This window comes from Callionymus lyra, chromosome 16 (genome assembly GCF_982586985.1).
Source record: "Callionymus lyra chromosome 16, fCalLyr1.hap1.1, whole genome shotgun sequence".
NCBI lineage: Eukaryota > Metazoa > Chordata > Actinopteri > Syngnathiformes > Callionymidae > Callionymus > Callionymus lyra.
In genome coordinates, this window is record NC_141833.1 from 1,075,091 (window position 1) to 1,101,241 (window position 26,151).

General features: G+C 42.2%; 2 protein-coding genes across 2 annotated transcripts; one reads left to right on the top strand and one right to left on the bottom strand.

Annotated features, from left to right (window-relative positions):
- Positions 1–991: 991 nt before the first annotated feature.
- Positions 992–3,760, bottom strand: c16h14orf119 (chromosome 16 C14orf119 homolog). The gene is made up of 2 exons (XM_087810254.1): positions 2,848–3,760; positions 992–1,301 (listed from the first exon to the last, which is right to left on the bottom strand). Exons 1-2 carry the CDS (start codon positions 3,268–3,270, stop codon positions 1,128–1,130), a joined length of 597 nt encoding a protein of 198 aa, XP_087666380.1. The 5' UTR covers positions 3,271–3,760; the 3' UTR covers positions 992–1,127.
- Positions 3,761–3,847: 87 nt separating this feature from the next.
- Positions 3,848–17,077, top strand: acin1a (apoptotic chromatin condensation inducer 1a). The gene is made up of 18 exons (XM_087810253.1): positions 3,848–4,021; positions 5,412–5,477; positions 5,551–5,662; positions 5,738–5,793; positions 5,885–8,830; positions 9,365–9,427; positions 9,524–9,600; positions 10,015–10,072; positions 11,532–11,571; positions 12,093–12,238; positions 12,642–12,785; positions 12,865–13,054; positions 13,164–13,312; positions 13,874–13,981; positions 14,088–14,195; positions 15,407–15,692; positions 15,759–15,856; positions 15,922–17,077. The coding sequence occupies exons 1-18, from the start codon at positions 3,884–3,886 to the stop codon at positions 16,228–16,230; spliced, it is 5,094 nt and encodes a 1,697-aa protein (XP_087666379.1). The 5' UTR covers positions 3,848–3,883; the 3' UTR covers positions 16,231–17,077.
- The last annotated feature ends 9,074 nt before the right edge of the window (positions 17,078–26,151 follow it).

A 26,151-nucleotide genomic window follows, 5' to 3' on the forward strand; every position in this document is an offset into this window, starting at 1 on the left:
CTTACCGAATCGAATCGTTTCTAAAATATTGTTCCTGAATCGTTTCGTACCACATGTATCTTGATACGTATTGAATTGTCTAATATTAGAAAGATGCACACCCCTACTAACTATGTTTTCAAATTAAATCAATATTTTGCATGCAATATATCATTAACATCTTGTGTCCAACCTGCTCCTTAATGATAATAATATACATTACGAAAATCTTGTTTTTATTTTCACCTTGTAGATAGGGCATAATCAACAGGGCATACATACGTCCTCCATTGATCCTTGATAAGCTGCTAAAAATAATTGTTAGTTCAAAAAGGTCAATTTTAGTTAAAAGACATCTGTTCGGCAATTGTACAGTCCATTGTGCACCGAGGTTATTAGGTTTTCATATAGCCTTCCATCCATCATCTACCACATATCCAAGTTCAAGTTGCAGGTGTGAAGAGGACCACACTTTCCACTACCCAGTACTATTACAGCTCTTCAGGGATAAGGCCTAAATGCTCCCACGTCATACAGTCAGTGTAGCAGGTATCTCAAGTGTCCAGAAAAGGGCAGAGATGGTGGAGGTTTTTGTTACAACCAGTCAAGTACACGAGTTAATGAATTAGGTGTCAACTTAAAGAAGCAGAAACGGACGGACATTTGACTGATTACTGATTACTGACTGATTGACTGATTACTGATTACCGAATTTCCCCTTGCGGGACAAATAAAGGTTTCTGATTCTGATACAGTCTTCAGACACTATATTGATTCAACTATAGTCTATTTGCTGGACGGGTTTGATCCAAAACCTGCACAATCCCAGCCCTTTGAGGACAGGTTTGAGAACCCTGCAGAAGACTCTCTACAAAATGTCCCGGGTCTGCCCTAAGGACCCAGCTGAACACCTTCAGAGAGATGAATTTTTTTTAAAAAAGGAGGGAAGACTGGTTCCACTTTGAGTACATATATTTCGGCACATATATTTAAAAGACAGTACACATAAACATAATATTTTATACATTTTAATCACTGGTTGAAATACATTGTTTACAGAAAATGTGGGTTCCAAATAATTCTTCAAGCTCTTTATATGCACAATCTCAGTGATAAACATTGATTATCCTGCTCATGCACAAGACCTCTCAGTCTCTTCCAGCGGTGGCTGCTACATCTTTGTAAAAATGAGCAACAAATCCTGGATCTCTTTCTTCCAGGATGTGCAAGAAATTATTACGCTCATCTTCTCCCCATGACTCGAACCACTGGTTCCACAAGCGCAGCTGACATTCAAATATGTCTGGTAGTCGGTCCTTAACCTAGAAAAAATATACAATTAAAGATCAAATAGTCTACAGTAGTTACAACACAAAGTAACATGCATCAGCTACGAGGGAGCATAAAGGTTTGTTTGGTTGTTATATAAAGTTAGCTTCATGTTTTCCTCAGGAATCAGATAAACAAAAAAGGAATTTTGGTGAAGTGAAAAAGCAATCACAATCATAAGGCAGCCATTTGGGGCGCCAAACTTGTCCTGCAATAAATCACATGAGGAAAGGTGGGGATTGGTGGAGAAAAAAGGCATCCCTGCTCTGCTCCTGAAGGGGGCGCAGTTTCGGGATACAAAAACCCTTCTGAAAATAAAAGTACATACTTAGACTGATACAACGTATGAGAATATGAGAAAGTATCTTGACATTCTGTTCTATGTTAATCTATGTATCCTTTGTCTTTGTTATTTGTCTTTGATCTGTTCTTTATCTTTAGACTTAGATTGTATCATCTTGTTCTTTCTCTTTATTTCTCTTTGTACTTGCCCTTATTTTTATGAATAATTGCTGTATCGCTGTGTCTAATTGGAAAAAAAACAATTTCCTGAAGGATACCTCATGAGGGATCAATAAAGTTCTACCTAACCTAACCTAGAATATGTATCCTGCACAGCTAAATTAACCTTAATATCACGCAGGACTGAGGACCGAGGACTGAGGACAAGAGGATACATTCAACTCAGGCAGCTTTTTAGAGCTGATGTTTTAACATATTTTGGTTTCAATACAAATTAAAAGGGGTTATGATTTTGTCATGCGGCCTTTAAATTCTGCAGCAACAAAAGGAAAGTACTAAGGCAATACTACGAATATATCGTTGTTTCTACAGCATTGCAATATATTTCACCATTGCCCCTATATCGTGACACATACCGTTCAGGGTTCTCGCCATCGCCATTCAGCATAAGGGCCCCCTACGCTGTGATTGTGATCCCCTACAGTGTGAATTGGGCCCCCCGACACTGTGTCTCAAGTAAGTAAGTAAGTAATTTTTATTTGTATAGCGCTTTTCCAGACCAGGGTCACAAAGCGCTCAAAACAATATTCAATAAAGTATATATTTTAAAGATCAAGATCAAATTTATAACACATCAGGAGTTCTAGAAATCAAGTAAAAGCCTGAACAAATTAAAGGAGTCAGTAGACTCCATCAAGCGCAAAGAGAGAGGAAGATCCTTCTAAAGCTTAGGAGCAACAGCCTGGAAGGATTTCTCTCCGCTGGTCCTGAACCGTGTGCGAGGAACCATAAGTAGAATCTGATCCACAGACCTCAAGAGCCCGAGCTGGGGTGTAAGGCTGGATCAGACGTAGGGGGAAGGATTTTCTGCCTTTATTTAAAAAATGTGTCCCTCAAAATGCAGGAAATTTTTTTCAGAGTATTACAAATTCCAAATTTCCAGGGTGAATGCCTCCGGACCCCCCTTACAGTACTTCCTTTAAAAACATCCTGGTGAGAACCCTGCCGTATCCCCATATTCTTTCCAATACACAGCCCTATTATAAACCACAGAAAATGTTAACAAGTGAAACTTACCTGAAGACTTCTAAGACTATCCAGGATGGTGCACACTTTCCCGGGAACCGCTTTCCCCATCAGATCTTGCAGGAATCGTTCTCTCTGAAGGGGGCTCCAGGCCTGGAACCAGCTCAGGACGCACCTCTGCTCCTGTAGAGTTATGTAGGAGATGGGCTCTGGTTCTCTTAAGGCACTTGGAGAGGAGCAGCTCAAGTTCTCTAAACTCGGAGGACAGGAAACCCTCTGCGGTACCGATGGAAAGTGTTCGGTTGACGTTGAGAAACCATTGAAGTTTGGACATATCACATTCTGTCCTCCCATTACATTTGCTCCGATCGTCCTGGTGGGGGTTCTGGATGAACCGGCGTCTCTTCCAGGATGTGTAGGATTGTCACTGTACTGTGGCGGGCTGTAGCCACTGTCCACTTGGTTAAACCACATGCTTGAAATTGCTTAGTATGTTTGTTAAAAAAAAACAAAAATCAAGAAAACTAACGTCGTTTAAAAGAGACGTATAGTATTGCCATTGTTTCTGCTTAAATATTTACGGTGAATATATATATATATCCCCTTGTTATTTGCCGTACGTGATGATCAAACACATCTGAACAAAAGTAGGTTAATCCGTCTGTCGGTTGTATACAGGAAGTAGTCCAGTGTTGTTGTGTAGGGATCACGGCTGCGCAAGACATGCGCAAATATTTAAAAAAAATTAAAGGCAACACAAAATCGTGGAAAGATATAGCAGAGCGTTTTAGTTTGCAATTTGTGAGGAAACGACCATTTCACGATTGTCAATCAAATCTAGATTAATTCTGGTAAAAAAAATATAGAGCATGAAAATTATACAACGAGACAAATCGAACGAGTAACCTACTTCTGCGATTCTCATTGTAAAAATATAAATACATACACGATGGCAGTTACAAACATGTCTGCGATGCAGGTCCATTATTGTCATAAAAAAGTTTTGCCTTTTCGTATGTAAACCATAGTGACGAAGGCAACGGGAAGGCGTGGCTCGACGCTCTCGCTGGGACTAGAGGAACGGAAAATGGCGGACCTTGAAGATGTTACTCTGGACGGGAGACCGCTACAGTCCCTCCGTGTAGCAGATCTAAAGGCTGCTCTCGAGGAGCGAGGGCTGCCCAAGAGCGGGCAAAAAAGTGCTCTGGTCAAAAGACTCAAGGGGGTGAGTTTTTGCTCGAAATGGATCGCTTTCTTTGCTGCGAACAAACATGTTGGTCGAGTGTTGCTGTAGCTCCCGAGGGCCGACAACTCTAGCGGGGGTAGTTTGGCTTTCCATGTTGACTAATGTCGTTCGTCTTAACGCGATACATGATTATTCTCACTGTTGTTTCTATATTCAACCAACATTTTGATTTTGGGACACGGGTTGCCTTGAATCGTGCGGTGTTGTGCCGTTAGCTTGTTAGCTAGCTCGGAAGTGGCCTGAGCGACCTGGATGCTATAGCATTTATAACAGCAGCGCTCATCGCTTACGCCGTAAATTGTTTAGCAGTACTTTTGTTTTTACGATCCTTTAAGCCATTTATAGTCAATATTCTGTGCAGCGAAAAGATTCACAACATGGCTACAGAATGATTGAAAGTGTATTTGAGCAAATGAAGGTAACAGATTTGTTTACATCGCGGTCTGAAGATCGTGCTTTTGGCTGAATATTCAGTCGAGCTAAGATGCTACAAACTCTACATTAGAATTTAATCGCTAGTTTTTAGAATACTGACGTGGTGCACTGTTGACATGGAACTGACGCACTTTGTTGGCCCCATGTGGTCATATATAATATATAACGAGGGGCAATACAATTGTCCAAAAAACGTAACGAGAAACGTGTTCAAAATGTTGCTGAAAATCGTGATAGATAGCAGAGCGTCAAATTAAGTTCATGAAACCTCAATATTTGACTGCTTTAAAAGTACAATTTAGTTTCTGAACTATAATAAGGCATACATACTAAAATAATGCGAGGAAGGTTAGACAATCTATTTCAAACAAAAGCGTTTCACCATTAACGCCTTATCTTTCTGTTGTTTTTCTTTGGTAAATGTGATCAGATGTGTGTCATCAGAGTTAAATTCAACGAAACATGTCCGGCTATAAAGAAATCCTCATGTGTTATCATACTATCATGAAACCACGATCACCACATTTTTTTTAATAGACTGCTCTATTATGGTCTGTTTGTATTTTAACTGAGAGTAAATTAATATATAATGTGTGACCTATGTAACAGACTGATGGTCGGCATATGAATAACATCAGACAATGAAAAAAAATATATAAATATGTTTGCGTTTGACTTCAATTGTTTTCCATAAATAACTAAACTCGATATCCTGAACCCTTTTTAATACAACTTTAATTTGTATTATTGTGGTTGTGATCTGATCCATAAAAGTGAAATGACTTCCTTGGTATAATGCAATTTGTATTGAAATTTGATTTTAGAGTTGAACATTGAAACAAACGTGTAAATAGGTGGTCTTCAGAGTTCAGTGATTTGCATTACAAACAAATTGCTTCAGCTTTTGACAAACTTTTTTTTAACTTTATGACAGGCACTCATGCTGGAGAATCTTCAGAAAACATCCACGCCTCATGATGGACGGCAGCCTAACTCCAAGGTAATCACATTCTTTGAACTGTTGTTTAATAAGTGTGTATCTGTTGTCCATATAATAAAATCTCTGCTTTAAGATTGGTGAGGAAATGAGCCAGAACAGCTTTATTAAGCAGTATTTGGCTAAGCAGCAGGAGCTTCTGAGGCAACGTTTGGAAAAAGAAGCACGTGAGGCATATGAAACAACTGGTTAGTATTTCAAGTTTTTGCACATGTATAAATCAAGTAACCTTTTCTCATTATTTGTATAACTATCTTAAACAGAGCAAGACGATCACCCGGCAGTTAATAACAACACATCACATCCTACACAAGCTGAGGTCTGTAAAATGTATTTTTGTTCTTGAATCTCATAACGTGCATATAAATCTATATAAATAATGTGTGGTAATTCATTTTTTTCTGGACTAGGATCCGTTGCAAGCTGTTAGCAGTCAGCATAAGCAACCTGGTCCCTCTGGTGAAGATGCGGGCGAGAATAACCGTAACCAGGAAAATGATGTTGCTGAGCCAACTGCCTCTGCCAAACTTGCAAAAAGTAGTCAAGAAAAGGGTGCTGCAATTGACAGTGACGATGACAGTGAAGATGGCGAGGAAGATGGCGATGATGGGGACTGGGCGCGCAACGTGAATCGAAGGAATCTTCGAGAACCAGCAAGACGGCCTGCAACCAGAGAACGGTCTGGAGCATCTTGTCAGCCCCAGCAACAACACATCCCTCCTCCACTCTTGTCACCTCAACTTCGTCAGCCAACTCCTCCTCCCTCACCACCACCGGAGTTATCATTCCCTTTACCTGATACCCCCAAACAGAGCCCCCCCAGTCCAGAAGTAGCTCCTGCAAGGAGCTCACCGAGTACCTCTAGCTCCGGTTCTTCTAGCAGTGGGAGTCGAAGTAGTAGCCCTGAACCACAGAGGGGAGGAAAAGTAGAGCGCAAACCAGGCCCTCTAACACTGTTGGCTCGTAAAATGGAGTCGGAAGGGGCTTTCTCTGGAGCAGGTTGGCATGGCCAGGATGGGGAATGCAACAACAGTTCTGCAGCTACAGTAAATGCAGCCCACATACCTTCTGAGAATAAGATGGATTCTGTCACACTTTTAGCTGATGGCAGTCATGGTGCAGCCATTACCACCAAGAGTGTGCTAAAGACTGTAACAACCCTGTCAAGAAGAAAGAACTCTGAAAATGAAAGAGAGAAGGCGGATAGACATGAGCCACATGCTATGGATGAAGATGGAGACCATGCTCCTTCGCTCAAGAGACCGGAACAACAAGGCGGACGAAAGAAAGAACTTGATAGGCTAAAGGCTTTGGAGGAAGAGCTTCAAAAGCAAAAGGATGAGATAGAAATGCAAGGCATGGAAGAAAAGGAAAGGTTGTTAGGATGGGAACGAAAAGAGGGAGAGTTGGCTCTGGAGAAAGAAATGCAAGAGTCCGAGAGAAAGGAGAAGGAACAGATCAAAAGAGTACAAGGAGAAAAAATTGCAAATGAACATGCTAGAATGGTTCTTGAACAACAGCGGTTGGAACTTGAGAGGGAGGAGAAGGAAATAAAAGAGCAAGAAAGGAAAAAGAGGGAGGAGGCGGAGGAGTTGGAGAAGCAAGAAATGCTTAGGTTGAGGCAGGAGAGTGTAGAGAAGGAAAGGTTGAAGATGGAAAAATTAGAACAGGAGAGGGTGGAAAAGCAGAGAGCCGAGATGGAGAAGTTGGAAAAGGAGAGATTGCAAAAAGAAAAAAAGAGGTTGGAAATGGAACTAGCTGAAAAGGAGAGACTGTTGCAGGAAAGGAAGGAAAAGGAGCGACTTGAGGAGGAGAGGGCCAAAAAGGAGCGACTTGAGGAGGAGAGGGCCAAAAAGGAGCGACTTGAGGAGGAGAGGGCCGAAAAGGAGCGCCTGGAAATGGAGAGGGCAGAAAAGGCGCGCCTGGAGAAGGAGAGGGCCGAAAAGGAGCGCCTGGAAAAGGAGAGGGCCGAAAAGGAGCGCCTGGAAAAGGAGAGGGCCGAAAAGGAGCGCCTGGAAAAGGAGAGGGCTGAAAAGGAGCGCCTGGAGAAGGAGAGGGCTGAAAAGGAGCGCCTGGAGAAGGAGAGGGCTGAAAAGGAGCGCCTGGAGAAGGAGAGGGCTGAAAAGGAGCGCCTGGAAAAGGAGAGGGCTGAAAAGGAGCGCCTGGAAAAGGAGAGGGCTGAAAAGGAGCGCCTGGAAAAGGAGCGCCTGGAAAAGGAAAGGGCCGAAAAGGAGCGCCTGGAAAAGGAAAGGGCCGAAAAGGAGCGCCTGGAAAAGGAAAGGGCCGAAAAGGAGCGCCTGGAGAGGGAGCGAAATGAGAAGGTGCGCCTGGAGAAGGAGAGGGAGCGAAATGAGAAGGTGCACCTGGAGAAGGAGAGGGCGCGAAAAGAGAAGGAGCGCCTGGAGAAGGAAAGGGCGGAAAAGGAGCGCCTGGAGAAGGAAAGGGCGGAAAAGGAGCATCAAGAGAAGGAAAGGGTGGAAAAGGAGCGCTTGGAGAAGGAAAGGGTGGAAAAGGAGCGCTTGGAGAAGGAAAGGGTGGAAAAGGAGCGCTTGGAGAAGGAAAGAGTGGAAAAGGAGCGCCTGGAGAGGGAGAAGGCGGAAAAGGAGTGCCTGGAAAGGGAGAGGGTGGAAAAGGAGCGACTGGAGAAGGAGAGGTCTGAAAAGGAGTGGCTTGAGAGGGGGAGGCTGGGAAATGTGCAACTGGAGTCTGAGAAGGCCTCTGTAGTTGAAAAAGTGAATTATAATGATGCGCAAAATGAAATGAAGCCAAGTGAAAACAGGACAAAGCTACTAGCCCCAGAATATCTACCCCCTTTATCAGAACATAAGCGGGGTGACCTCGTCATTCTGTCAACTCCTTCCTCAGGAGAAGGTGCATGTGCTCTACAGAGCCAAGACCTAACTGCCCAATCCTTGTCAACACCTGCACCATCTCATAAGAAGTTCCGATTTTCAAGGGAGCCCCAAAGACCCCCCTGCTCTTTTACCCCATCGACTCTTCTCAAGCCCACACCTGTAGTTTCTCCTAATGAAGTGAAACAGGTAGTAGAAAATTACAAAATGAAGAGTTCTGTTGAAGGTGACCTAAAGGAAGAGGTTAATCCGGCCACCGCACATGGCCAGTATTCCAAAGAAGAGACCACAAGCCTTGACAACAGAGAGAGAGCCAAGGCATCAAAGATGGTCAAAGATGACGACGAAGGCATGGATCTTTCACATTCAGGTCAGAGCAGAGGAAGAGAAGCAACAAAGAACAAGGAACAAAGAACAAGATCATCTTCTAATGAGTCGTCGTCATCTGGGTCATCATCTTCATCATCTGGCTCTTCTCGCTCTTCATCTTCAATGGAGAGACGGGTATGTAATTCAAAGAATGTAGGCTGAAAGTTGAAAAACACGCACATGGATACTATGTGACACTGGTGTGCTGCTGATGAAAAAGTTATTAACTAATAGAAGTTTTAATATCATTTACACATCTATTATTTATGAGCTGTTAGTCACAAGTTATAAAAATGCCAATTAATTTAGAACAAAATTGCAACTTATAGGGGGCCGCCCACTATTATCTATCAAAAAGTTAAAATAAACATAATACAAAAATAATTATCATGAAAGGCTTAGACATTTAAATGAGAATTAGTTTTATTCCATAAAACATTATCCTTGGCATAAATTATATTTGAATTATGCTAAATTATTTTGTCCAGCAGCAATAAAACATCCATTCATACAAAAGTCCATGAAAATAGAAAAAGTAGTTGATGCTTTCTTTTCTTTATGCTATTAATGAGTTCTACACTAAACCAAGTTTAAAAAAAAATTCCTCTTGGTAGTTGGCACATGTCTAATTTCCCTTGGGTCTGACCAATGTTTCGCACTGTTTATTAGGATCGGAAGCCTAAGAGAGATTCTTTGACTCAAGATGAATCTAAAGCAGGAGCCAACGAGAAGGTATGTTTGTGTTTGTAGTTAAATCCATGTGAGAAACATGGCTGAATAAGTATTAACTTTTGATTTCCCTTCATGTTTATCCCTGTTTCTCTACAGAAACCTGCATTTGTACCAGCCATAGATGAGATGGAAAAAGTGAGAAGACATGATGAAGGAGAGGAAGATAAGCCCAGGTCTGCTTTCTTATGGCCATTTGTGTACCATGCTTGCTTGACTCTTACTTTTCTGCACGTAAAGGTTGACATAGTTTGATGGTTTCAATACCTCCATTAGTCCATTTGTGGATTTTCTCAATGTGTATTAAAATACTCTCATCAGACATGATGTTCTTCACAATTGGGGGCAAAAATGAAAATGTATAGAACACAGCATTAAAAAATGTAGATGGAAAAAGGATCTTGAACTGACCTATTTTAGAAATAAGGATTTTTTAAGGATGTTTCATAGGATTTTTTCGACTCATATTGGGTTTATAATCATTGGGGTATGGTTTTATGGTGCAACAGAAATGCCAACTATTGACTAGAATTTGACTCTTGGATTGATTCATCTTGATCCTTTTTTCTCATTTTCCCCCTACTTTACAGGCAAGTAGAAGAGTCTGCGATGGCAGAGCCCACGAAAGCTTTGGATAGTAGGGTTGAGGTAAGTCGTTTTTTGTTTGTGTGTGTGTGTATATGTGTATATATATATATATATATATATATGTGTGTGTGTGTGTGTGTGTATGTATATATATATATATATATATATATATTATTATTTATTATAATCAACTTTATATAAGAAAACATTTTATAATAGGATTGACACTCTCCAGTTGATTTCCATTGTCAAATCCAGTGCAACCTGAATCTTGCTCAACATGCCAAGCCTAAAACATGTGCCACAGAAACAACCGGATTAGCCACAAACTGTACTTTGAGTTCCAATGCTAACCTATATTGATACTTGATTCACATTGAGAGTTGCACCCAAAAAACAGTTTTGGCCATGCGATCGATTGTCATCGTCAAGCATAATTATTATTTTTTAAATATATTAACATATGGTGGGAACGGGGCACGGAGGGCAAACAAGCGCAAAACAAATGAGGAAGAATAAAAACTAAGTAAAAGTACAATACAACTTTACAATTTACCATTTCAAGCACAACAAATTCAATTAAAGTTATTAATTACTTAAATTAATTTTATTTTATCGAAAGTGTCAAATCACAAGACTAACTGTGCCTGCGAATCAGAATTTCATTACCATATTTTCAGCACTATAAGGCGCACTTAAAAGGCTTTAATTTTCTCAAAAACGCTTTATAATCCGGAGCGCCTTATATATGAATATGGTGGGGGACTTGTTTACAAACACTTTCATGACTCTGAGCCGACACGCCGTGGATGGGACTGCGTCATCATGGGGTGGGATTAACGATGCACGTCACATTATTGCGGACGGCTTTGGAGTGAGATTACTGACACCGTTTGAGCAAGTGTGTCTTGGTTGTTGTACACTCAAAACTTTTTTGTTGTTGCGCAAAATCACTCTGCTGCGCGCTCAACCAGTCGTACATGTACGTTCAACATGTCATACACGTGCGTTCAACATGTGATACACGCGTGCTCTAGCTGTCATACATGCGCTCAACTTCACTGCTGCGCGCTCAACATTTGTCTGCTCACAACATCAGTCTCACGCGCTGCTGCTTGAAGCCTTTCAAACATCATTAGACCATCGTGACCATGGGAGTGAATGGTTTTGTCAGAACGCTTAATAAAGTTTGACTTTATCTGACTGTTTTGTTGACATTCCCTTTAGCACAGCTTTATCTAATGGATGCAAAACACAACCCCAGTCAACGTTTGACTGTATTTTTAATTCTATGCGCCTTATAATCCGGTTCGCTATATTTATGATAACTGTTCTAAAATAGTCCATTCATTGAAGGTGGGCATTAAAAATACTGAGGTGATTCGGACGCAACAAAAAAATTGACCCATCCGTATTAAGAATACTCACGATGATGGATTTGCTGCCCTAAACACAGTATTGAGTCAGTTTCATTTTCTCTGCTTCCTCTGCCATCATTTTTTTTGTTCTCTCGTTTCAGACACCTAAAGTCTTTTCTTCACGCAAGATCTCTCTAAACAGTAAGTACACTATCCTGAAATGAGATATAGTTGTTCCTACTAATTATGGTGCATTATGATGGAGAGTTGGATAGTTTATTAATATTGTAGTGAAAAAATTACATTACTTGGAAGTGTCTGTTGTAGAGACGAAGCAAAGGAGATTTTTTGGCAAATGACTAAATTCCAAAAATACTGTATTATGCAAGTTAACTATAGAAATGTAATATAATGGCTAGGTTAAAATAATGATAAAAATATTAAATATTACCAGTAAAAATAAGTTGCAATAAAGTGTGTTATTGTTAGGTCAGCACTGCAGATGACGTCACACACGACCTGCCTGCCAGTGAAGGAAGGTTGACAATGAGAACATATCTCTGTTGCAAGTGACGATTTTAAATGAAAAAACATTTTTCTTCCAATATCTCAATATTCTACTTATTTAGAGTTGGTCTTATCAGTGCATTCCATTTGTCTCAGTATAAGAACATTTTGCCAATATACTGTTTGTTTGTTTTTTTCCATTTTTTTTCTTTAAGGCAGTAAATCATCTCCGGGCTCTGGAAGCACAGAGGGTGGAGAGCAGGATTCTGGTTCCACAACAGGTCGCAAACGGCGGTGGGGCTCCAGCACAGCAGTGACGGTCAAAAAACATTCTATTAGCATCACCACAGATTCTCTGAAGGTATTTGATTCATATTCTCAACATAATTCTATTTAGCAGTTCCCATTTACGTATTAGAAACCTTATTGACAATGTTGGAACCAAGTACCAAGGCATTGCCATCTTAAATTCCATATATTCCTTCTCTTTTATAAGTTAAAGTGTAATCTTGATGATAAATATTTATGTTAATATATAATTAAGTCTAAAATGTAAAACTCTAAAATCCCTGATGGAAGAGACATTACAAACCTTCATGTGATCTATACTGCTTACAAAGAGGGGAACTTCCCCATAGTTTCTCATCTTATGGTGGACACATAGACGACATACCTGAATGTGTAATGAAATCTTCATTTTTTTGAAAATAAATTGAACACAAAATAACTAGGTGATAAGTTGTTGTCTTTGCTCTTGTCCTCAGTCTCTTATACCAGATATCCGACCTCGCATTGGCCAGGATGCTGTCGTAGACCTGCACCCAGAAGAAGCTGTCCTGTCTGGGGCTGAGGACGAAGACCGAGAACGCCAGGACCAGGACCTGCAGATCAGACGCACAGTCACTCAGGTGGGTCTGACTAGTACTTGGTGAAGAGGTTTGTGTCAATGGAAAAAGAGCAACATTTTATAAGATTTCTTTCATAAAGGTGGTGCAACCGGAGAGTCATGAAAATGGCCAAAAAGATGCTAAAATGTGCATAACCGAGGAAATGGATGAAGATGACATCCAATCAAGCAGAGAAAAGGATTTTGATAAAAAAATCGACACCTCTTTCCCAGAAGCCATAGAATCCCAGTCAACCTCACACATCAGCCAGGATGTAGAAATAACCACTGGTAAGCAAAGTAGTTTTATGATACCAGACTGGAAGGTACTAGGCAAGCACTTGTGGTAGTTAAATAAGAAACTACACGCCATTTACTATTTATTCTTTTGCCATTATAGTGATGACAACCAGTGACACTCTGGTTCAACGCTCCATCAAGGAGCAAAAGATGGGGGTGTCCATTACCATTGACGATCCTGTCCGTACTGCCCGGCAACCCTCCCCGCCAAGGGGCAAAGTCTCCAACATTGTCCACGTGTGCAACTTGGTAAGCAAAAATCGCAAGTTTTACATCAATTCACTATTCTTTTATCTTGTTAAGTGACCATTTTCCTAAATAACTAAAAAAAGCCCATGATCTACCTAGATGTCTGCATTTTTTGCTCTATTTACAATGAAAGTCGATACCCTGACAAGGAACATGTGGTCTGCCCAGTTTTTTACCAACAAGCGGATGAAAGAAAGATGTATTTTTAAGTCTAGTTTATCAATCAATTACAGTTATTTTATACATTTGCTGTTGCATGACATTTATATGCAGTTGGTACTATTGTTTGTTTCAGTATATTATTCTTAAAATAAGTTTGGATAGATATGTTTTTTTGTAGGATCAGATTTGTCTTACTTACTGCCCGAAAAAACGCTCTGCTTAAGGCGGCTTGCAAAATAAGGGCTACCGTTTTTTTTAGCAGACCAATGCAGGCAGATGGGGCATTCAGGTCTAACACTAGGAGCACTTCGCATCGGTCAGGATGTCAGATGTTTAAACGAGTAAACGCATGTGATTCCTATGTAAATCTGTTGAATTTTACTTACTGATCTCTCTCAGGTGAGGCCTTTCACTCTTGGGCAGCTGAAGGAATTGCTTGGGAGAACCGGAAACCTAATTAATGACGGCTTTTGGATTGACAAGATCAAATCCCACTGCTACGTCACTGTGAGTTGTTTTGAGCTAGTTTTCTTCACAAAATTGGTCCTGCTGCTCATTAAAAGGTGTGATAATGGGAGTGGTAGATTATGAGATCGCTTTTCTTTTCATTTAGTACTCCAACCCAGAAGAGGCTGCAGCGACACGTGCAGCACTTCATGGAGTCAAGTGGCCTCAAAGCAACCCCAAACTACTCAGTGTGGACTTCTGCCAGCAAGACGAGGTAACGGCTGTTTCTAACCGTTTTTTTCATTCATGGTTGCACCAGAGTCAATATAAACATTTTGCATTATTAATAGAAGAGAAACTACAGTAACTAAATGGTTAATAGTAATGCAAGTATCTATCGTTGTTGCTTCAGTGACACTCTTAACACTGGTTTGGTATGCATGAAAGATTTGTGGGGCACCCACACATTAAATGCTATATAGCGGTATAAGTACTCTCATTACCAATAAGACGAACAATGCAAAAGCAGTAATTTGCGCGATAATAATGTCTTGCGGGTGGTGGTCTCCTTATTTCCTTTGTAGAAAAGTACACCTCAATGACGGCAGATGATCCCCAAAGCTGCTCCTTTAATTTTAAATCAATCAAGTCTACAAAAACAGAAAATCTTGGTGCTGTAGTATAATTTTGTTTCTTTGTGGGGGTTGGTCTATGTCAGGAGGCGGCACCCTTTACCATTCATAGAGCCATTTGGACCCGTTTCCTACAGGAAAGGAAACCCTTTTTGACTTTTAAAATTAAATATCTTGTTTGCCTTTATGCTATATTTAAAAAAACTTTGGTAAGGGATGGTTGCGCCCAGAGAATCAAAATTTTCTCATGTTGCACTCACCTCGACTAAGGATTGGGATCATTTGCTTTTATAGAGTTATAGAGAAATTTATGGAATTGTTCCCAAAAAAACAAAGTCTATATTTTAGGCTTGTTTTGAGTCTGATGCCAGGCTGTCGGCCTAAGCTCTCATGTCGAGGCCTCAATACAAGAGGGGCGTTACAGGCGAGCGATATTGAGGTATTTTGAGGAAAAGTGGCTCCACTCCTGGATGGCCAAGATTCTTTCCCCATCTCTAAGGGAGAACCCAGTCCCACTGAAGCGGGTATTCATTTTAGCCGCTTACACTTGTTGCACTTCTTGTTTCTACCTATTGCCCGTGACCACAACTGAGGGTAGGAATGTGGATTGAGCTGAGCCGAAAGCAAACACTCCGTAACTGTAAATACAGGACCAAATAGCCCGTCGTTCTCCTGCTACGTCTTTCCCTCACTCATGAACAAGAACCCTAGGTAATGATATATAAGGTTGTGAGTTCTTGCAGCCAAATCCAAACATTGACATTATTTAATATTGTTTTCTCTGCACCAAATTGTACTTTTTAGATTTTGTTTTGTATAAAGTGGGCATGGAACATATTTTCTTGCTTTACAGCTTGAGTTCCACAAGAATCTCGGCAAACCTTCTGCCGAGCCTGGGGTGATGAGCCGTGGTGGTGATCCGGGCCTGATGCCCCTGCTGCCCGAGCGCGACCAATGGGCTGAGCGCGAGCGTGAAATGGAGCGCAGGGAGCGTGCACGAGCGGAGCGGGAGTGGGATCGTGATAAAGTGAAAGAGTTTAGTGCTAACGAAAAGGATGCCGGGCCTCCGAGGTCAAGTTCAAGAGAGAAACGCCGCAAGGAACGAGGAAAGAGCAAAGAGAAAAAGCTGGAAAAGAAGGGTAAGGCTTCCAGTTGTCAGATGGTGAAAGGCGTCTGTGGTTGTTTAATTTAGTTTTCATCTGCAGATAAACCAGAGGAGCCACCCGCGAAGCTGCTGGATGACCTGTTCCGGAAAACTAAAGCAGCCCCATGCATTTACTGGCTCCCGCTGAGCGAAGAGGAGGTGAGTAAGGCTGACTTTCGGCCAAATAATCGACTAAATTAACCGATGCTCTTTGGCTATTGTAGCATGTCCAGCGAGAAGTTGCCAGAGAGGAGCGGAGAAAGGAGCGAGAGAAATTGAGAGAAGAGGAGGAGAAAAAAAGAGAGGAGGCCCGCAAAGAGCTGACAAAAGATGTTGGAGGCACCACAGGCGAGCAGGTTGACGGTGAGAGGGATCGAGACAGAGAGCCGGGCAGAGACCGAGCGAGGGAGAGGGAGAGGTATAATAGGGACAACGACAAACGCAGGGATGGCTACCGTGGGCGAGCAGCTAGTGGCGACCGCGGGAGTAGACGGTCACGCAGCCGCAGTGACCCGAGAAAAAGACGGCACTAATGACCAATCGGTTTGCAGAACTGTCGTACAGACCACCCTCTTCCTTTTGCCTTTTACAACATGATCTTTGTTTTGACCCGAAAAGAGGACCAAGTATTGTCATCTCCATCACAAAGCACATCAAAACACTCACAAGCTTAAAGGGGACAACGATCGTTATTTTTTTCTCAGAGTGATGTTCGACTCACTCCTGTTAGAAGCAATCAAGTCCTGTTAATCTGTTTATTAATGCATTTTTAGGGTGTGGCAGCATCACAGGCTGAGTTCATCTAGATTCAGCTGATGATTGCTGTTGACCATGTAGGTGCCATTTTTTTTTTCTACTTCTCAGTCATTGGCTGTGGCCTCTTCATTTTAATTTTTTGTAAAGGCTCTACTGTATGTTTGATAAAGCCTTTTGGGCTGCATGTAGTACTGAGAGTTGTCTGTAAATCTGAGGAACAGTTTGTTTGCCATTTTGTACAGACACAAGATCTCTCATATATAAAGCAGTTATGAGGCAGCTGTGGCGTGTTTTTGGACAATTACTACTAATGCCGCATTCCTCTGTCACTGTTCAAAGATTCTCCAGTGGAGAGGCTGGTTATATCCGACACGTTTTATGTAGTGCTTTTATCATTGGTTCCTTATCTCGCTCTCCATCATACTTTGGTCCTCTGGCCCTAAACCTTCACAGGCTGGGACAAGATGCTGCACCACTGTTTTCTCACCTGTGATTTCCATATTGTTTTGATAATTTTACCATTTTTAGTATAAAAGTTTGTTTTGTTTTTGTTTTGAAATTGACCTTTTTTGAGTACGCCTTTCAGTGGTGAATGTACAAATAATAAAAATTCAAGTTTGAAATGGTTTTGTATTTCTTGGGTTGAATCGTTAGTTATATAATGTGTCAGAAAAAAACGCCTTTGCTAACTTTTGATACAGTAAATGTAAGTTCCAAACTTAGTAAAATAAACCAGCAAATGTTGTCGAACTAGTAAAATCAGCACAATTCTAGTCAGACCCCCAAACTAGCTTGTTACTAGTCAATCTAGTAGAACTATCATTCTGTTTTTTGCCTAACATATCCCATAAATTAACTAATATCCCTTCTTTATTGGGTTGCAGTTTACCAGTTGTTTTGTACAGGTTGAATGAAAAAATTTGAAGGGAAAAGAAAACCTGTTCAAAAGGTTAAAATGCATCTACCCATCTTGCTGGGTCAAAATAAATACAGCATTGGTCAGGATCCATAGACTTCCTCGTTCATAAAACCAACCAGCCAAGTATGGTTATTTTTTTACCCATGCATTTGTTGACTATTATGTAGATCACATGTGTCAAACCGGTCCAGTAAAGGGCCGGGGTGGTGTAGGTTTTTGTTCCAACCAGTCAAGCACATAAAGTTGAACCAATCAGGCGTCTGAAGACAGTAATCAATTAATTGTCAGTCAGGTGTTGCTTGTTTAAGCCGACACCTGATTGGTTTACTCATGTGTGCTTGACTGGTTGGAACAAAAACCTGCACCGTCTCGGCCCTTTTCTGGACCAGTTTGACACCCCTGATGTAGATGCATATCCAAATAAAATAACTCTTAAATCCGACTTTCCTTGAATGATGTGCCTTCTTTCTCGTCCTTAAACCTGATGCCTACACAGCTCGTGACCAGATTCTAATGGATCACTATCTTTGGCACCTCTGAAGTAACAAAACCAGTCCACACGGGGGCAATGTGACGTAATCACTGAGTGGAAAAGCGACATCTTCGAATGCACATATAGGTCAGTACGAGTGTAATAACCGAAAACTGATTCACTCTAACTGCAGAGCAGGACGTTTTATCTTCCAAATCTGTTGCTCTTTGGTATCTGTCTCAACTCTGCGTTGCCTCTGTTGAATCCAGTTGCATCCTATTTCATTCCATCTCTCTGGTTCTGACGTTGGTCTAGCAGAGCTCAGCAACACTCCTCTGTAATTACAGCTCCATAGTCGCTGAGCAGAACATTTTTGAGCCCTGATGCAGCCTTGTATGCCTGTTCTCTTGGTGGACCAGAAGATCCCTCGCTTAGGCATCACACTTCTAAATGGAACAGCCAGGTTACATCTGGTGTCATTTTAATGACAATTTTCCCTCATTACAGATGACAAGTAAAAATACCCTGGCCCGACGTCAAAATCAAATTAATTTCAATAGTTTCATTAACATAACTAATGCTGGCACGATGATGTAGCTAATCTGTTTTGTTTTATATAATCTTACTCATTAACTCATACTTTTAGCAACATACTCTTCAACTTATTTAAATGTTGAAAAGTTGAAGAACCTTCAAGTATCAGTCATTGTTAGAGCTAAGTAGGTAATACTAAACTTAACCTAAAGATAGTTATGTTTAATCAAAACAGTTATTGGAAGTTTTTCAACCTTTATAAAATATTTTCATAACTTTTCTGATGATGCATCAACTAACAACTAGTTAATAGACACATCTACCATGGCCAAATGTGGTCTGTGTCACTTTTACGGTCACTATAAAACTTTGAGGTGACTGCAAGTAACCTGCCACATGAAACGACTACAAATGTGCTTCTTAAAGGTCAACATTACTTCCCCCTCTTGCCTCTGTTCAACAGACCGAACTCAGGATTCATAGAAATTCATAGTAGTTACATACGTAATTTTCGTTCTATTTCATCCTTACTGACGGCCAGAGTCTTCAAGCACTCGATGACCCATAACAACAAAGTCCACGGGTACCCCGCTTAGGGCCGCCCATGATGTAGAAAACGCTCTAGTAGAGTGGCACCTCATCCTGGATGGCAGGGGGTGACCACTTCCTTTATATGCGTGGGTAATGACATCCACGATCCATGTGTGAATGGCTGTCAAAGTGCTTTGTGACCCTGGTCTAGAAAGGCGCTATATAACTAGACATTATTATTATTATTAAGACAGTCGCTGTTTGGAAAGAGCACAGCCTTTTCTAGGGCCAACATATGAGGAAGAGCTGGTCCGACCGTCTTATACTTGCGGTCGCAGCTACATAGATCTTCATAGCCCGCACAGGGCACAGCAGTCTCAACCTGTCCTCCTTTTCTGGGGGAATAAATTGTGCCACTTGAATGGGACGGTTCAGGTTCGATGATGTCAGAACCTTTGGGAGAAAGGTTGTATTTGGCCGTAGGGTAACCCCCGAATCATCGTTCCACGATAGACATGACTCAGTCATAGACATGGCATCTAGCACCCGACACGGTTTGCTGAAGCAATGGCAAGGAGAAAGGCAGTCTTAGCAGAGACCCACTTCAGCTCTGCCTGTGCCAGGGGTTCAAAGGGAGGCAGACACAGCAGCGAGCACCAGGTGTATATCCCATGTTGGGGCACGCTGTGCTCGTGGAGGTCATAACCGCCACGTACCCTTTAGAAAGAGGGACACCAGTCTGTGGCACCCCACTGTGTCATTATCCACCCAAGCATGTTGAGAGGAAATGACTGCCACGTATACCCGCAGAGTAATCCAATAGTGCTTGGAGGAATCTTTAGAACTGAACAGTGCACAGGGTCCTCACCCCTGTCCGAACACCATGTAGTAAACAGTTGCCACCTATTTGTATACTGCAGCCGGGTAGAAGGCACCCTGGCATTTAGTATGGTATTGCAGACAACGGTTTGGGCTCTGCAGCAGCCATACCCATAGCTACAGGTGAAGAGGGTCGGGATGCCATATCTGGCCCTGTAGCTGAGACAGGGGATCCTTCAGAGCCTGCGCAGCAGTGGAAACCATGTTCTCCCTGGCCAGAAAGAGTCCACCAAAAGCAGCCTGTGACCCTGCTGAAGGACCCTCTGTAGTGTTGGAAAGATCAGATGGATTGGGGGAAACGTATAGAGGAGACCCTCTGGCCAGTTGTGCGTGAGAGAATCCTGGCCCAGAGGGCTGCTCTCCTCTTTCAGGGAGAACCAGAATGGGCTAATCCTCTGTGGCAAACAGATCTACTTCTGTTCTTCCAAAGATGTCCCAGATATTGAGCACCACCTCTGGATGAATCCGCCACTCGACCTGCGGAGGCTTGCCACGAGAAGGCAAGTCCGCAACCTGATTCTGGTCCCGGGCAAAGTTTTGCCGGGTCGCGTATGATGGTGATCTTGACCCGGCCAAAGGCTGGGGGCTGACGTTGGAACTGAAGTTTGTACCCATGATCAAGGTGGAGAGCGCCCAAGGGTCCAGCCCAATAGCTGAGCTGCTGCTGGGAAAAATAGCGACGGCCGGCCCCAAGGCGTAAGTGCGGAGTCAGTCCGAAACTGGGGAAGAGGACACGTCGCATCCAGTCTCAGAGCCTCATCAGGTGAAACAATTAGCGCAGCTTTTGTCAGCTCAATCGCTGGTATGCGGCCCAAGCCAAACTTGGGTGCTTCCTGCATGTCTGCCAGGGTGTTGCACGAGAGAGGGCTGTAGAGTCCCTATGACATGCATGTAAGTCCCTCAAATATTCATCAGATGGAAGCACATTAAAGTTGGCAGGAGCTGATTCACGCATGAAAAAAGCACTGGCCGAAACTGTCTGAGCTTGCGGTTTATCCAACTGCAGGTGAGCCAGGGCCATACGAATGATGGCCCCATTGAGTTGTCTTCAGAACCAACAGTAGAGGGCTGCGGGCTTCCGTTCTTCAGCCCGCAGCAGAGGCTTGGGAGGCTACATCCTGTGGCACCACATCCTCTACATATTTACATCTTCCTCCTGCTACAAGATGGCTGCCGGAGGAGCAGGATCACCCAACTCTCTTGCACCAGTCCCAGACTGAACGGCCAGGAACAAGGATTTCATCTGAATAACCTCCTTCGTTAATGGGTCCACCTTGGAAGCAAGCCCGGACTCTTTAAGCTTCTTCCTAGAAGTGGGGCCTGTAGTCTCAGCAGCCCGACATTTAGATCGGCCGGATTGAGTTGAAGTCGGTCGCTGGGCTGACGTCAACTGCTCAGGCAATGAAAGGAGGCCCAACAGTTGTTCCACCTCAGCCAGTGGCAGCCCTCACTCCCCGGGGCATAAAAATGCAGTTCATGCGGGGATCTTCTGAAAGCCCCTCCCTCGAGACCAAGGCATGAGGGACACATATCATGGCCATCTTCAGGCTGCAGAGAAGCCATACAGACTGAGCAAGAGTGGCCGCCAAGCATGTTAGCAACAAGTGAAAGGTCACATAGAGAAAAAAAAAAAAAACGCTGGGAGAGGGAGCGAAAACACAGACTTAACCAACAAGTGTTGTGAGAAAAATAAAGAAGTTAGCCCCAGCGGAAACGCTGCTACCAACTACGAAGTCACACCTTTGCTGGGAGCGGGAGCGAGAGCACTGCCTTCACCAGCTCAGGGTAGGTGCTATGCTACACATAAAAACTGGGACAACTGAGTTGGCACCGATCAATGTAAGCAATAATATGCCGAGCGAAAACACAGGCGATACAGAAGAGGGAGCAAACAGACACCAACAAAAAATTGAAAAATACGAAGAAAAAAAAAGCGAGTACAACACGTTGTACCGAACAAGATGTAATGAGAAAACACAAAGTTGGGTACTAAACCAAACGAGCATGATGATCTGAGGCAGAAGTGTCCACGGCAAACTGCTACAACTTCTCACTTTCGTAGTTCGTTGCAGCCTCTGGAGGGCGAGCGGCTCGCAGCTCTGACAGAAGTCATAAGGCTACCAGCAACGATCAGATCAACATCAATCGAAAGCAGGAGCTATGACCTTCTAGTAACGAATCATCCGAGCTAAATCTAATCTCGTCTATCATCGGTGGCACTTGGGGGCTTTGTTTAGATTTCTTTGAATGCTGACTGAGTCAATAGGTAATAGAGACATCGACTACAAAAAAAAAGTGTTGAAAGAAACCTAAGTTACCTACTGTAAAATCAGTTCTACAAATATATTGAAACCTTCCAGCATTGCTTGGCTATTGGTTTTTCCCTTGGGGCTCTGCATCGTCACTGAGAAAGAAAAATGAAAAACCTTTAATAGGGGAGTTCTCCTGTGACGTGCCCCTCTGAAAAAAGACCTCAACAAGGGGTCAACTTGATGGCCTGCATATTGTATCTTCTCAAACTGAGGGAAAAGAAGCAGTAGCCCCCAATACTAACACAACTGTGCAACGTTACCATTTTGTAGTCAAGGCAGAAAGCATTAAAAAGGTGGAAATGGAGGATGAGGCGGCAGAGATCTACTCACAGGAACTCCATAGAAGTAGTCAACCCCTTGGTGAAGGTGGCTCGGATACCCGTTGTTGGATCATGATCAACCTCTGCATAAACCAAGCACATAGCTGCTCTGATCTAAAAGGAATATAGCTAGAGAAGACAGCGCCTATCCTTTACTGCTTAAATAGCAAGCAGCTTGTCTGTGCATCTGTAGCCCTCCACTCGCCAAAGGTAGGTAGAGAGTGCCCTCACAAGACACAACCGGTGGAGATGAGCCAGACAAGAATCTCTGTGAGGTTGTGAGGGAGGCTGTACAGCGGTACTCAAGCGCAGGGAGGAGATAAACACCTTTGGAACTATAGGTAGGGATTGGACAGAGGGAGACAGAGAAGCCCTCTACACCAAAAGACAGGAAATCCGGGATTGTGGAAAAGCTGGTAACCAGAGGATAGCTCCTAGCAAAGGTAGACTGCAATGGCTGCAGCAACACCCTGAGTGTAAACTCAGCCCACCCCTTGTCCAACTGAGACTGACAAAAGAAGATTTTGTACACATTGGTGTATCTGCCCACCAACTTTTGCTTGGCACAGAGCAACTGGGGACACAATCAACCACTGCTCTTCCACTGTCATCTGTACTAACTCCGGTAAACCGGATGATCACAGACATTCCAGAACAATAGAAATAGAATAGAATAGAATAGAAAATGTTTATTCATCCCCAGAGGGGAAACACACTTTTACAACAGCACAGTTGAAAAAAATAAAGTGCAAGGAAAAAAGAAATAATAAAACGATCTTCAAAATATACAAATTATTTACAATATTAGACATTTAACACTATTAACAAAATAAAATAGAATACAATTAAAATAAAATAAAATAAAATAAAATAAAATTAACCAAAACCCTTAAGTTCAGAAGCCTCACCCACTGATTGAGGGAAAGGCAAAAGCAGACCGGGCAGCCACACAGTGTGGGCAAGGGAGTCAACGCCAGATGGAGATTTGTCAGATTTCCAGAGGAAGAACCAGAGAACACAGCACAAATGTCTTCTTCAGGATCCCTGAACTTGCCATGTGTGCAGGAAACCCCCATCCGTCCTGGAATGATCCTCTGGACAGCCTTTAGAAATGTTGAAACACTGTAAATGAAGAACGCACTGCTTATCCTTCTAATTTCGCGTCTAGCTCCAGCTGCTGGACCACCTTTGATGCCTACTCATGTTTTACAATATGAGCTGCCATGGACAAGTGGACTACACTGTGCTTAAACTTCCAACCTGGTAAGAAAAAACAAATTAACAAAATAGCTATGAATGCCAGTCCTTGTCACAATCACCCCAAGAGGGCTCGGAGGCCCCTCTACACACTTGATCAAGGGCCTTGGCAAAAGTGTTCTCCAGAGTATTACTATAAATATGCGATGTCTTCTGAATCAGGACATGGAAATATGTTTTTATCAAGACTAATAAGGATAGCCAGTCTACCTACCAGATCAATATTTCAAAAGAACCAGTGGACTGTAACTCGCTAATAAAAAAAATGTGTCATATCACAACCATGTGCTTAATCCACTCGCCAAAGATAGGTAGAGTGTACCCTCACCGGACACAGCCGGCAGAGATGAGCCAGAGTTAAGTCTGTGTGAGGTAGCTAGGGACGCTTTGAGTACAAAGGTACTCGAGCTAAAGGCGGGCATGACCACCTTCGGAAGGGAGGCAGGGATGTGACACAGAGAGACAGACAACCCTTCTACACCAAGGTACAGGCAACCTGGGTGATCACCTCTCCTATGATCCATATCACCAAATATTTCACAGGTCTGACCCTTGTCTTAAAACACCTTTACTGAAATCTAAACTCCGGAAAAAGGTGTCACATGACTTGAAACTTCCATACATTTGTGCTTTTTGAGTTAAGACAATTGTAACAGCTTATTTTCATTTCTAAACAAGAAGGAGCTGTCTTACCTGCAGTTAGTCAAATCATTTTGACAAGCTCTAGAACTCACATTTTCCCAACCCTTAAAACTCTGCATTGGTTGCCAGTTTCTTACAAGATCAATTTTAAAATTCTGATTTTAACTTTTAGAGCTATACAAGGTCAGGCACCACCTGACATTAGTGATCCAGCAATACACCCCAGCTCGGGGTCTGAGGTCTGTGAATCAGAATCTGCTGATGGTTCCGTTTTTTAACCGTTTACAGTTTATTTTATTTATGAATGAACGCACTTCTGGAGTCATTGCCTCTCTGCTATTGTTTCCAAACCACAAAACCTTTACTTTGGTCTCACAAAGTCGTGGCTCTGCAGTCTGACTGTCTGACTGTGGAACTCAACTTCGAGAATGCCTTGTTATAGCATGTCTCATTATCTGTATCTATATGTCTGTCTGTCTACACATTACAACATTTATCTAGTCTAAAAACCCTAAAACATTCAGTTGTCAAATGTGGGTGTTTTAAGTAAGTAAGTAAGTAAGTAAGTAATATTTGTAGAGCTCTTTTCTAGTTCAGGGTCACAAAATGCTTAAACAATCAGAACAATACCCAATAAAATATATACTTAAAAGGTCAAGACAACACCGAGACAAACACAGGAGTCTCAGAGAATCAAGGAAAAGCCTGCACGAATAAAAGCCACTATGGCGACAGCTGCAGGACCACCTGATGTGAAGCATCGGTCCAGTCAGCTGAGCAAGGCAACATGTGGGCAGTAAAAACAATATGTTTTGGCTCTGGAAGAAACCCCCTCCTCCTTTAGGGCCTGCTCTCCCTGGCACTGAGGCCTCACACAAGCCCAGCTCTAACATTCACTTCAGATGTGGCCTCTGTGATCTTTGCTTGTCTCGAGTTCCTCCCTTTTTCTTGTCTGCAACTGATTTGATAACAGTTCTGTCTTACCGGAGTGGATGCTTACTTCTGCAATCCTACAATGATGAAAGACCTTTTACCCGGACCTGTACACACTCGTTTAAGTTCTCGTCCTTCAGATGACATCCAAGCTTTGACATTCTCTCATTGAAACCAGATGTTGTGAGACTTTAGGAAACTGAGATATTTTCACTATGACAGAAGTGAGAGGGCTCTTGTTTGGTTGACATGAATTAAATACAGCATATTTTACCCAGTATCGGGGTTATATCTATGTTTAGCTGATTTGTAAAAAAAAACAACTGACACCTGATAGATAGTTCAGTAGACTCAGCACAGACAGCTGCTCCAGTGCACAACAACCAGAACAAACCAGGGAGAACTGCATCAGTGCATCAGCGGACAAAGAAAATTGGACTCGGGTGGGGGTGGAGACTTTCCATGCATGCTTCCATGTATTACACATGCAAGCATGCTGAGTCAACGGAAAGATGAACAGTTGATTTAAGTTATGTTATGTGTAACTATTTGTTATACAAATTACTTAAACTTATGTAACGTATTATTATTTATAAATAATAGCCACATATGGTGACTGTTGCAAGGGGCCATTAAGGCTAAGAGAAAGAAAACAATAAATAATAAACAAAATAAATACTTGAAAAGTCAAGTGACAATATGGACAAAATAAGAAATAAATTGTTGTGCAGAAGGCTATTAAAAAGTGTAATTATGCCAATAGCATTTTAAAATGTTTGTAATGTATGTTATTTCATGTTAGATTTTATTAAATTTAAAACAAAGGATATGTTAACATGCAAATATGATTAAAAGTTCTTTATTTAAACGTTTTTTGTCACAATCTGTATGAGGCGGAT